At 32.1% G+C, this 12,988-nt stretch overlaps 1 protein-coding gene across 1 annotated transcript in view; it reads right to left on the bottom strand.

The window, feature by feature from the left end:
- GABRG1 (gamma-aminobutyric acid type A receptor gamma1 subunit) overlaps positions 1 to 12,988 on the bottom strand; it is a 64,660-nt gene that overhangs the window by 33,719 nt on the left and 17,953 nt on the right. The window contains exon 3 of the mRNA XM_029235497.1: positions 568 to 635. Within this exon, the coding sequence (XP_029091330.1) occupies positions 568 to 635 (68 nt within the window). The remainder of the gene's footprint in view (positions 1 to 567; positions 636 to 12,988) is intronic.

The raw sequence follows: 12,988 nt of genomic DNA, 5'->3' as shown, positions 1-12,988 counted from the left end.
TCTTTTCTTCCTCAGATTATACAATATCATTTTCTCCCTGGTTCTTCTCCTACCCTCTGACTTTTCTGAGTATGTCCCTTTTCTGCATTTCTCTTTCTTCCACCTGTATTTTACATGCATTGACCTCATTATAAATACCATCTGATTCTCAAATCTGTGTTCCTCTTAATCTGCATCTTCTTGGATCATTTATTGAGGCTTTAAGCTATATTTTATGCTGCTTGTTCCTCTTCCCTCCCCAATTTACAATTATTTCCAGTCATAACTTCTTCCTGGAAATTAAAATCCAAATCATTACTGGACGGTTCCTCCTGAATGTGCCTTCAGCATCTGAGGGCACATATGGCTATATTCCCTATCTCAAAAAATGACTCTACCATCTGCAAAATCATCTCTATACCTTGCAGTCAGCCTATGCACAACCAACGAATCACTAATTGCACCTGTTGCCCAGAACTCATTCAGAATTAGTTATCAGAAATTATTCACATATTCTTTCTATTATTGTGGTATATATATACTCCAGAACTCTATGCCAGATAACTATTTTTAATATTCATTACTCACCATATTTATGGGATCAACTGGTCCAATGCTGTTTACGTAAACATCAGTTTCAATTACTGTGGGCCTCACTGCAAAATACCAATATAAAGAATGGTCAACTGGAAACAGAACTACCATACAACCCAGCAATCCCACTACTGGGCATATACTCTGAGAAAACCATAATTCAGAAAGAGTCATGTACCACAATGTTCATTGCAGCTCTATTTACAGTAGCCAGGACATGGAAGCAACCTAAGTGTCCATCAACAGATGAATGGATAAAGAAGATGTGGCACATATATACAATGGAATATTACTCAGCCATAAAAAGAAATGAAATTGAGTTATTCATAGTGACGTGGATGGACTTAGAGTCTGTCATGCAGAGTGAAGTCAGAAACAGGAAAACAAATACCATATGCTAACACATATATGTGGAATCTAAAAAGACAAAAACAAAAACAAATGGTTCTGGAGAACCTAGGGGCAGGACAGGAATAAAGACACAGACATAGAGAATGGAGTTGAGGACACGGGGAGGGGGAAGGGTAAGCTGGGACGAAGTGAGAGAGGGCATGGACTTATATATACTACCAAATGTAAAATAGATAGCTAGTGGGAAGCAGCCGCATGGCACAGGGAGATCAGCTCAGTGCTTTGTGACCACCTAGAGGGGTGGTATAGGGAGGGTGGGAGGGAGACACAAGAGGTAGGAGATATGGGGATATATGTATAGCTGATTCACTTTGTTATAAAGCAGAAACTAACACACCATTGTAAAGCAATTATACTCCAATAAAGATGTTAAAAAAAAGAAAAAGAATGGTCAAAGATATAATCATAGGTTGTCTTAAATAAATCTCATTTAAATAAATCTTAATAACTATTACTATTTTACACTTTCAAGAATAAAACATTCTCATTATTAAATGAGGAAGCATGGCCCATTATATAAACACAACAACCTTTTCACTTTACAAATAAATTATGTAACTAAAAATTACCATTTTTGACTAAAAACCTCCCAGTGTACAGACTAAAACTGTCTAAATCATCCATTAAAACTAAGGAAGTTTATTCAGTTAAAAATGCTAGGTAATTTGCTCTGCAATAGTCATAGAATTTTAGGATTAGATGGATTTTAGAGCCTAAACATTGTTATGTTATCCTACTTAGTGCATATCATGATGTGCTAGCAAATGTTAACAAACTTGCTCTTGGACTGGGAGAAAACAAGCCCCGATTTGTACCGTTTGCTGATTTCAATGTTGTAAATACTCCCACAATGAATGATTTAAAGACACCAGTGTGAAGTCACTGAATACAGAGTCGGGACGATATATAATGAGTGGTTATTGTGAGCTAGTATAAGCTAGTTCCGGCACACACTAGAGCTTGAAGCATAGTTATGATGATTAAAGGAGGTGATAGATCTGAAGCGTCTACATCCAGGTCTGATTCTTGTGAGGAGCTTCATTAAATTTGTTCACACCTCCTTCCTCTCTTGTTAACAAAATTCCTTTCGGTTGTTTATAGCTGGTTCCAGTGAAAGGTGTATTTTCATCTAATTCTTAGAATATATTGTACAGCCATCCCTGTGGACTTCATCTGTTGTGTTTTGTACATAACCATTTGTGTTTTCCAAGTTAGTGTTTAAATGGTATATGCTGTATTCTTATATTCTATCAAAATGTGCAGCACAGGTCAGCCTTTTAAATGCTAATCGAATGATATGATTAACTACTGTCTGCAATAGTGCATATTTGATTGTGATTTGGGCTTTGAACATTTGTTGGGTATTTTTGACTTGCTATAATGAGATTTACCATAATGATGATAACTTATACTCATGAGATTTTTTTGTTCACTATGAAAAACATTTTCACATAGTTTCTTTTTACTCCCTACCCCCCCGCCATATAAAGCATAAAGGGTTCATTTACTGATTCAACAAATACTTGTTGAGGAATGCGTATAAAGGTTTCATAAAGAAGACAAGAAGGGAAAAAGACATTGTGAGAAGAAAATCTGTCATAGATCTCATGGAGATTTACATAGAGATAATGCAAATAAAATAAAGTAGGTTCTATGACTTATAGAAGGTTATATAGCTTAACCTAAGCTGATGACTTCTGAGATGAGTTGCTTTAATCATTTGCCATTTATGTTTGACTAGCTATGAATTGTAACCAATAAATATCATATAATTAAGCTAATTATAACTAGATTTACAGAGTGGCTTTTATGAAAGTCAATTAATAACAATAGGTTTATTAGTTTCATTTAGTATATTTATTAACAGTTATAAGCAATTAAGTGCAATGTACCAGTCTTATCTGATTAGATTTTTTCAGTTCATCTGATAAATCAACAAAAACTGAGTGCCTGCTCTCTATTGCATGATACTTGGGGCTGAACACCGCTTATGACAAGAACTAAATGATTTTTTTTAACATCTTTATTGGAGTATAATTGCTTCACAATGATGTCTTAGTTTCTGCTTTATAACAAAGTGAATCAGCTATACATATGCATATATCCCCATATCTCCTCCCTCTTGCGTCTCCCTCCCACCCTCCTTATCCACAAAGCACTGAGCTGATCTCCCTGTGCTATGTGGCTGCTTCCCACTAGCTATCTATTTTACATTTGGTAGTATATGTAAGTCCATGCCACTCTCTCATTTCGTCCCAGCTTACCTTTCCCCCTCCCCGTGTCCTCAAGTCCATTCTCTACGTCTGTGTCTTTATTCCTGTTCTGCCCCTAGGTTCTCCAGAACCATTTGTTTTTGTTTTTGTTTTTTTTTAGATTCCATATATATGTGTTAACATACGGTATTTGTTTTTCTCTTTCTGACTTACTTCACTCTGTATGACAGACTCTAGTTTCATCCACCTCACCACAAATAACTCAATTTTGTTTCTTTTTATGGCTGAGTAATATTCTTGAGGACATTTTTATTTACAGGACATACTTTTCACATTTTACAGTAGAGAAAGATGTAGATATGAGTGATCTGTCCTGGTTTCTTGATAGCAACATTTCCTTAGCTAACTATAAGGCAAATATATGTATGTTACAGAAATATTAACTCTGGCATTAGGGCTTGAGCCACACTATTTCATGATGCGCATACATCAAGTTCTTCTGAGATGGGACAAAAGATATATTACATCAGTAATTCCAGCGTAGAACATTGCTATTCACAGAAGATATTCAATAAATTACACAATGAACATATATTTGCAAACTATGAGCATTTTTTGAGTTGTTATGTGTATCATTTTATAACTTTGAGGTGCTATCATTTGATCCAATCCTTTAAACTTCATCCCCAAAACACGACGTAGAATAAACTTGAAAGTGGATTAAAATATTTCAGATTAATTTTGAAACTACAGCTAGTGCTTATATGCTTCAAAATATAAAAAGGAAAACAACAGAAATCTGTAGTTGTTCCTTAATAATGACTTATTACTGCTTTCATTGATTCATGCTATGAACAATACTTTTCGGTGAAATCACTTAAAATACAGGATTCTTAGTAATTGAGTAAGTACTTTCTTGGCTTTATGATTTTCTCAGTAGAAGGTTGTCCAATTGCAGGATTTTAGTGATATTTAAAAAGGAAAACACCATACTTCAATTCAAAATTAGGAAAATGAAGCTAAAAGAAAATTGCTATTCCAAGCTTATTAAATGATGTTTAGAAAGTGGGCACACTATGTTTAATTCATCAATACACACAGAGATCAAAGATCTGTTTTTTGTGATAGTACAGCAATGACTTAGAAAAGCATGTACTGCCACAGCAAATTACATTTTTGATAGATAGAGGGAAGACAGGTAAAGATGACACTGAATTATTTTTGCAAGGCCTCTTTCTGTGCTGTGACTTCTAAGTACTTTGCTTTAAGTATCTCACCAGAATATAAGTAAACTCCTAGTGCGAGTATATAGAAATAGACATTCCAGGCAACTTAGTAATCCAGAAAATACAAAGAGGAAGGAAAAGAGAAAGAAAGAAAAAAACAGTGAGCTCAACGTCGAGTTTCCAGGTAGTTAAGGCAAAACTGAAGAGAGCTCACTCTGGGTGGGTAATTGGTTATCAATCAGAAGATATAAACTAAAATGAATTTTAAAAATATTTTCTTCATACTTATTTTTAACCATGCTGTATTCCAGTAGTCTAAGATATCTTTAGCATAATATGTAGCTTTTTGGTCACCTTGGATATTAAAATTAATTTAAGTCAGTCAAAAACTCTAATCCTGGAAAATAAGATTCATGGTCTTTTCTTACTGCCCCTAAATGGTATTAAAAAAGAAATAGTCCCACTGATCTGGATATTGCAGTTATACAGATTTTGAAAGAACTATGACTAATATGTATTATTGCCCTAGAACAGACAGCAAGGGTTCTCAACACAAAGATGTCATATTTGGGTCCAGATGCTTCTTCCCAGGCCTTACTAACAAGGAATGTGAACTAACATTTGCCATCTCCTTCCCTAGGTTACATATGGACAAATAGACACTTGGATACACATGGAAGAAAAGGTAGATATGGATAAATAGATACTTGAGACTGTGCTGTCTAATACCTTAGCTAGTAGATACTAACACAGACAGCTAGAAAAGATACTAACATAAATTTTGGACAGAAAAGAATGCCTAAAAAGATCACTTTAATAATTATTTGTTTGTTTTCAAAATTTTATTGAAGTATATTTGATTTATACTATTGTGTTAGTTTCAGGTGTTCAGCATAGTGATTCAGTTATTTTTTACTGATTATATTCCATTACAGATTATTACAAGATATTGATTACAATTTTCTGTGCTATATGGTAAATCCTTGTTGCTTATCTATTTTATACATTTTATGTATAGTACTTTGTATCTGTTAATCCCATACTCCTAATTTGTCCCTCCTCCCCTCTCTCTCCCCTTTAGTAACCATAAGTTTGTTTTCTATGCCTGTGAGTCTTTTTCTGTTTTGTATATAGAGTCTTTGTATTATTTTTTAGATTCCACATATAAGTGATATCACATAGTATTTGTCTTTCTCTGTCTTACATACTTCACTAAGTACAATATTCTCTAGGTCCATCCATGTTGCTGCAAATGGCAATATTTTGTTCCTTTTTATGGCTGAGTAATATTCCTTTATATATATATTTATATATATACATATATGTATATATATCATATATATATATATCTTATCTTCTTTAACTGATCTGTTGATGGGCACTTGGGTTGTGTCTATGTCTTGGCTATTATAAATAGTGCTGCTGTGAACACTGGGGCACATGTATCTTTTTGAATTAGGTTTTTGTTTTTTCTGGGTATGTACCAGGGAGTGGGATTGCTGGATCATATGGTAGTTCTATTTTTATTTTTTTAAGGAACCTCCATACTGTTCTCCATAGTGGAGGCACCAATTTGCATTCCCAACAACAGTGTACAAGAGATCCCTTTTCTCCACACCTTCTCCAGCATTTATTATTTGTAGACTTTTTGATGATAACCATTCTGACAAGTGTGAGGTGATACCTCATTGTGTTTTTGATTTGCATTTCCCTAATAATTAGTGATATGAACATCTTTTCATCTGCCTCTTGGCCATCTGTATGTCTTCTTTGGAAAAATGTCTATATAGGTCTTCTGCCCATTTTTTGATTGGGTTGTTTATTTTTTCAATATTGAGTTGTATGTGCTGTTTGTATATTTTGGATATTAACTCCTTGTTGGTCGCATCGTTTGCAAATATTTTCTCCCATCCCATAAGCTGTCTTTTCGTTTTGTTGATGATTTCCTTTGCTGTGCAAAAGCTTTTGAGTTTAATTAGGTGCCATTTGTTTATTTTTGCTTTTATTTATTTTTCCTCAGGACACTGATCTAAGAAAATATTGCTACAATTTATGTCAGAGAATGTTTTGCCTGTGTTCTTTTCTAAGAGTTTTATGTTGTCATGTCTTATATTTAGGTCTTTAAGCCATTTTGAGTTTATTTTTGTATATGGTATGAGGGAGTGTTCAAATTTCATTGATTTACATGTAGCTGTCCCGCTTTCCCAACATCACTTTTTGGAGAGACTTAAGTTATTTGTTATGTATACTCTGAGATGAACAGATAAAATGCTACTCTGCACAGTACATATTACTACTTACATTTAAATAGAAATTAATTAAATTTAATTGAAATTTAGTCATACTAGCCACATTTCAAGTACTCAATAGTCAATAACCAATTTCAAGTATTCAATACTCACAAATGTATGACTGTTATTAATATACATAATATACATTAAGTATATGTAAATTTAATTATTTGGAATTTCTTCTTAGGAGAATGAAAGACTGCTTTCTTATTCTGTAGTTTAATGTCTCTTTAGACAGCAGACTTATCAACCTGCTTCCACTCCTACACCTGATCAGGGGAAAAGAAAGTTGGAGAGGAGATTTAAAGAAAGAGAAGCAATGGAGTATCTGCACACCCACTCTTTAGAATGTCTAGGATATTTTATTTTCTTGTGGGTACAATTCACATCAAAGGAAGATAACTGGACCAGAGGCATCTTACCAGTTTTTTGGCCACCAGCAGCACGTATCTCCAGACTAGATTGTTGATGAAAGGAGCTAAGGCAGGTGGAAGATATAGAGAAGCCTCTAGATTCCCCAGGTCAAGGAATTGAACAGTATAAAATGCCTATGAACAACAACATAAAGCATTTCTACTCTATTCCTACCCTCCTACCCTCACTATTTATATGTTTGCCTCTCCAAGTGTACCAAGGGCCATTTGGTGTTAACCCAAAAAGAAATAAAAACTAAGAAGACAAAAGTTTCAAACTGCACCCAATTAACTCCTCATATCTCCTGCATGTTCCCATCACTAGAAACTTAGAACAATTAAACAGATGGAATAAAAAAGCAGATTCTCCCCTTCTCACCCCAAGTCCCTGTCTAGTGGCACATGTCTATCATCTATCCTGGGAGAGGGATAGCTTTAAATCCATTGGGATAGTAATTTTTTAGATTAGATCAAACTATTTAAATCACTGAAATTGTTTGAAAAGCTGTAGACTCTACCTGAAAAGTTGTTAAGAAATAAAAAAGAAAACTCAACATAAATTAAAGCTTTACTAGAATTACAAAGCCTTTTAATGTTAATTTGTTATTAATTTCATAAGTCCTCAGTAAATTGATTAAATTTGTTTTCATAATTTATGAAGAAGAAAGATGTTAACACAAATTTTGGGCAGAAAGGAATGCCTACAAATCATGTGAACAATTAACTAATTCATTGTGTATAATCTGAGATGCACAGATACAAATGCTGCTATGCATGGTATAATTATCAAGGTACTTAGGACATGTCTCGTCTAATCTATTAAACGATGTGATGTCACAGATGTATATAGCGTTGAAAGTCCAAATCTCAATCTGAAATAATTTAGGTAAAATGCTAAATTCATAAAGTAGAACAACTTTCAAAATACTTACACATGAAATTAAAAGATTATACACGCTAGGTTCTATTCAAAAAAGTTCACTCAGTAAATATTAAGTGAACATAATTTATGTTTCAGACATTGTTTTAGCAATGAGGGATAGGATGCTTTCTACCTTCAGGGAGTTGACATTAATTGAAAGAAAAGAGAGTGTCAAATAATAATAGTGAAATATGACGAGTAAAATGGAAGTACAGATTTCTGTGTCTTGTGATAAGTAACTGGCATCAATTTAACCATCTCAATAAAAACAACTTTTTAATGTTTAAAGCCATGAGAGTCATTATGAAGATATAACACAAAATATTTATACACGAAATAACAATGCATTTACCTTTATGAGGCAAAATCTACAGGAGAAAAAGGGAAATACAGATAGTAACACACCAAAAATTGAAGAGGGAAAATAAATAATTAAATTCCAACTCAAAAGAAAAAGCAAAACAAAATAAAATATAATGAAGGTTATAATAAAGACAAAGTAGAAATTACAAGGTAGTTAATAGAAACACAGTAGAGCTCATTCATTAATAATGGAAATTCTGAAAAAATCCACTTCTCTTAATTTTCTTGATCAGAAAAAAGGGGGTAATAATACAAAATATAAAATAGGAAATAACAAATGGGAACTAAACATTGAAACGGAAAAAGGTTTTTTTTTAATCCTAAGAAATTACTTTGAAGACTTCTTTGCAAATAAACTTGAAAACCTAAATAAAAGAGATAGTTTTCCTAGGCAAATACAGATTACCAAAAATGAGTAGAAAGCACAAACAGACCAAATTTCATAGGAAAACAAAGTGATCAAAGTGATTAACTATTTCCAAAAAGCACAAGACCTGGATGAATTTATAATGGAATTCTATCAAACTTCCAAAAGTCAGATGATGCTAACACCCAGATAAAGTGCTAGACCTTTGCAAATGAAGGAAAATACCTTTTCATGAAACAAATGTAAAAGGATGGCTAAAACAAATGAAGACAGTACTCAAAAATAAAAGATGAATATCACTTATAAATACCAATACAAAATACTAAATAATATATTACCAAGCAGAATCCAATACCTCATTAAGTTTATAATATATCATGACCAAGAAAGCTTTAGTCCAGAATGCAAATTGTTTCAATTAATACTATACACCATACTAATAGATTTAAAGAGGATAAAACTCAAAATTATTTCCGGAAATGTTGAAAAAGTCTTTGAAAAATTTCAGTACCAATTCCTGATTTTAAAACTAAATCAAGCAAATCAAGGGATAAGTTCTTAATGTGAATATTCATATGAAGAAACGCTAGAGTCTTTTCCATAAGAACTAAAACGAGGCAAAATTACCCATTATCTCCACTACTATTCATTATTATATTAGACATGTTAGACAATGAAACAACATAATGCTTTTAGACAAGATAATTCTATTAGTTGCATATGAGTTGGTAAATAAAATAAATACTTTTTTGTATATGGTATGACAGCATATTTTGTAAACAAATGATGCTTAAACTAACAAAAAAAATCAGTAAGGCAGCAGGAAGGTAGTAAGATATAAAATGAACATTCATAAATCAATGACATTGATATGCAAAACCAGAAATAAGGTAGAGGACATTAGAGTTGAGGAAATATTTACAGGAGAAAAAAATTAAATACTTAGGATTCAATTTAAGAAATATGAAAAATCTATGAGTAAATCTTAAAACATTCCAGAGAGATACAAAATTAACATGAAGATTTAGAAAGACAGCCCATGTTCCCATATTAGATGATTCAATGTTATAAAGATGTTAGTTTTCCCAAAGTTAATTTACAAATTTAATGCAATCCCAATAAAAATACCAACAGCTCTTTTTAAAATGTACCTAAACTTGTTGACAATAAAGCTCCTATTTTTTTTTAATGACACGCAATAGCCAGGAAAACTGAAAAGGAAAAACAAAACAAAATGAAAATATGAGGTGGGGCCAGCTTTATAAGATATTAATACTAAATGTTTTAGGCTCAAAATTCTGTTGAATCTCTACTGTTAATATAGTGTGGTGGCAAATAAATAGAAAAACAAATGAAAGAATGGAATAGAAAGGACAGAAATCACAAAAGTACATAAGAAAATGTAATATACGATAAAGTTGACATCTCAAATAATGGAAGCAAAGATTGACTTTTTAATAAATCATGCTGAGTCAACAGAAAAGCCATTTGAAAAAGATAAAAATTAGATTCATACTTTACACCATACACAGAAATAAAATTCAAATGCATCAGGGAATTAAGTAAAAGAAATAAAATCATACAAATGCTAAAAGTAAACATAGATGAATTCCATTCAAAGTGGAATATAACCAGTAACATGGAAACAAAACTGTCATAAAATGGTTAACATAACCACATTGAATGGGGATAAGGAAGAAAAGAACTAACCTAAGTTACTTTTGGGAACAGTATTTTGATTACATACTGCAAAGATAAAGGCAAAATAAATTGTATATGGATATTTTATTCTAGTTAATTTTTTATAGACTGTTAAAATTATAGAATTACTTTATGTATTTACTGGAATTGAACAAATAATAAAATATACTATGGGTAAGTGAGAGCCAGGTGTCTCCCTGATGGAAAAAGAAATTACAGATAAGGAAAAGGGAAAGGTTAGAATGAACCCTATTGTATTTGGATTGGAAACAGGGCTGTCAGTATTGACTTCTGGTTTATAATCCATATACACAGGGATAGACATAGAAATATAGATGCCTATGAATGTGTGTGTAGAACATATATTTTCTCCTTCTGCCCAATGAGAAGGTCAAGAAGCAATGACACCCAATATTAAGAAATATACCTGGTGCTCACATCTTGGTTTCTAAATACCATTCTACAAAAAGAGGAACCAGGGTTCTTGGAGAAATGATGAATTCCATTGCTGGATCAAGAGGAGCCTGGAAAATTTTATGTGCTAGAAAGTAATGATATGCTCAGAAAATGATAGAAACATAAAAGAACAGAGAAATAAAATTATAGGACATACCAGTTGTCAAATTTTCATTTTGAGCAATAAAATAAACGATGGTAAAGGATAATAAACTATAAGATAAGACATATATCTAGAGGTCTACACTGAGTAAATAAATAAGTGAATAGATAAACAATTGGACAAGTCACAGATCCTAGTTACTGCAGAATTACAATTAATTTGTGTAGAAGGAATGATGATAATACTGACTTACCACTTGACAAACATCACAGTAATGCTCCTGCAGGTAAGAATCATTGATAGAGACCAGAGGAATGGACAAAAGTGTGCTGAGAATATCTGCATAGTTCTCCCCAGCGCAGTATCTCCTCACAACATATTTATTAATCAAAAAGAAAGATAATAACTTCACAGTGAAGAAACGTGGAAGAAACCACACTTAATGATAAGTGTGGTTTACATCACCAGTAATAAGATACATAAACATCACATGCCTCCTAACACAATACACTGAAAGCACAAAATGTCACTTTTGCGGTGTTCTTGGCAAAAATGCATAAACACAGCCCAATAATGAAAATATCAGACAAATTGAGGGGCGTTCCATTGGCCAGTATACTTTAAAATTATCATGTTCATGAAACAAACAGAAAAACTGAGAAACTATACCAGGTTAGAGGAGAGTATGGAGGCATGAGAACAAAATGCAATGTGTGATCTTGGTTGGGATTCTGAACAGAATAAAAGGACATCAGTGAGGTATCTGCCATAATTTGAATAAGGTCTGTAGATTAGTTAATAGTATTGTATCAATATTAATTTAATGATTTAGATAATGGTTCTATGATTATGTAAATATTAACATGGCTGAAAGATTTCTGGGAATTTCATGGATAGATAATATTTTATTAAGCCTAAATTTTATTTTGAAAAAATAATTAAAATAATCTAGGAAAACAGAAAATTAAATTGTGAAAAATAGATTAATAATAAACAAAATAGTGTAAAATAATAAAATTTAAGAAAATTTTCAACAAAGAAATTTGACAAAGCTAAAATTCGATTTTATGACAAACTAATAAAAATTTTAAAGCCCTTCAAGATTTATTCATAAATGAAAGAATAGATTACTAATATCAGGAATGGCGAAGGAGAAAAGCCCTCAGATCCTAAAAACATTAAAAATATCGTAAAAGATGTTATGAAACAATCTAACTCAAGTAAATTTTAAAATTTAAACTCCTTGAATACTAACCAAAGCTAATAAAGTAATTGAACTGCTAAAATTTTTTCCCAAAATACAAACTCTAGGCCAACATGACTTCACCAAGTAATTCTTCCAAATATTGAAGGGAGAAATAGTATCCATTTTAGGTAAATCTTTCAGAGATGAAAAGAGAGGGAAATATAGCTCATTTGTAGATGCTAGCATAATATTGACTCCAAAACTGAAAGACATTACAGAAAATAAAATAACTGGCTAATGCCCTTTATGAACATATATATAAAATTCCAAAACTAAATATTATCAAACTGAATCTAGTGATATTTTAAAAATATTACCATGTCACAACTAAGTAACATTTATTACAGACATGCAAATTTTGTTTAAGTTTTAAAAATCAGCCAAAGTTAGTTACAGAAAAAAAAGTTAGTAGAATAAAGGGCAAAATATGATCAATATGATTGTTTCAATAGGTGCACAGAAATCATTTGAACCAGTAGGGAAGTAAAAAGAGCCCTAGCAAAATAAGAAGATAAAGGAACTACAAAAAGCATCTTAAAAAAAAAGAAGCTTACATCAAACATCATAATTAATAGTGAAATATAGACTGTTTTCCCTGATATCAGGAACAAACCAGGACTATTCAACACTGATCTCTAGTCTTAGTGCAATATGTCATGAAAAAAGTATAATTTTGAAAATTAATTAGAATGCTCATTATTTG

This window comes from Monodon monoceros, unplaced genomic scaffold (genome assembly GCF_005190385.1).
Source record: "Monodon monoceros isolate NGI ecotype Baffin Bay Population unplaced genomic scaffold, NGI_Narwhal_1 Super_Scaffold_20, whole genome shotgun sequence".
NCBI classification, from domain to species: Eukaryota; Metazoa; Chordata; class Mammalia; order Artiodactyla; family Monodontidae; genus Monodon; species Monodon monoceros.
The sequence above is the reverse complement of the archived record's forward strand: the minus strand, read 5'-3'. Positions and strand labels throughout refer to the sequence as shown.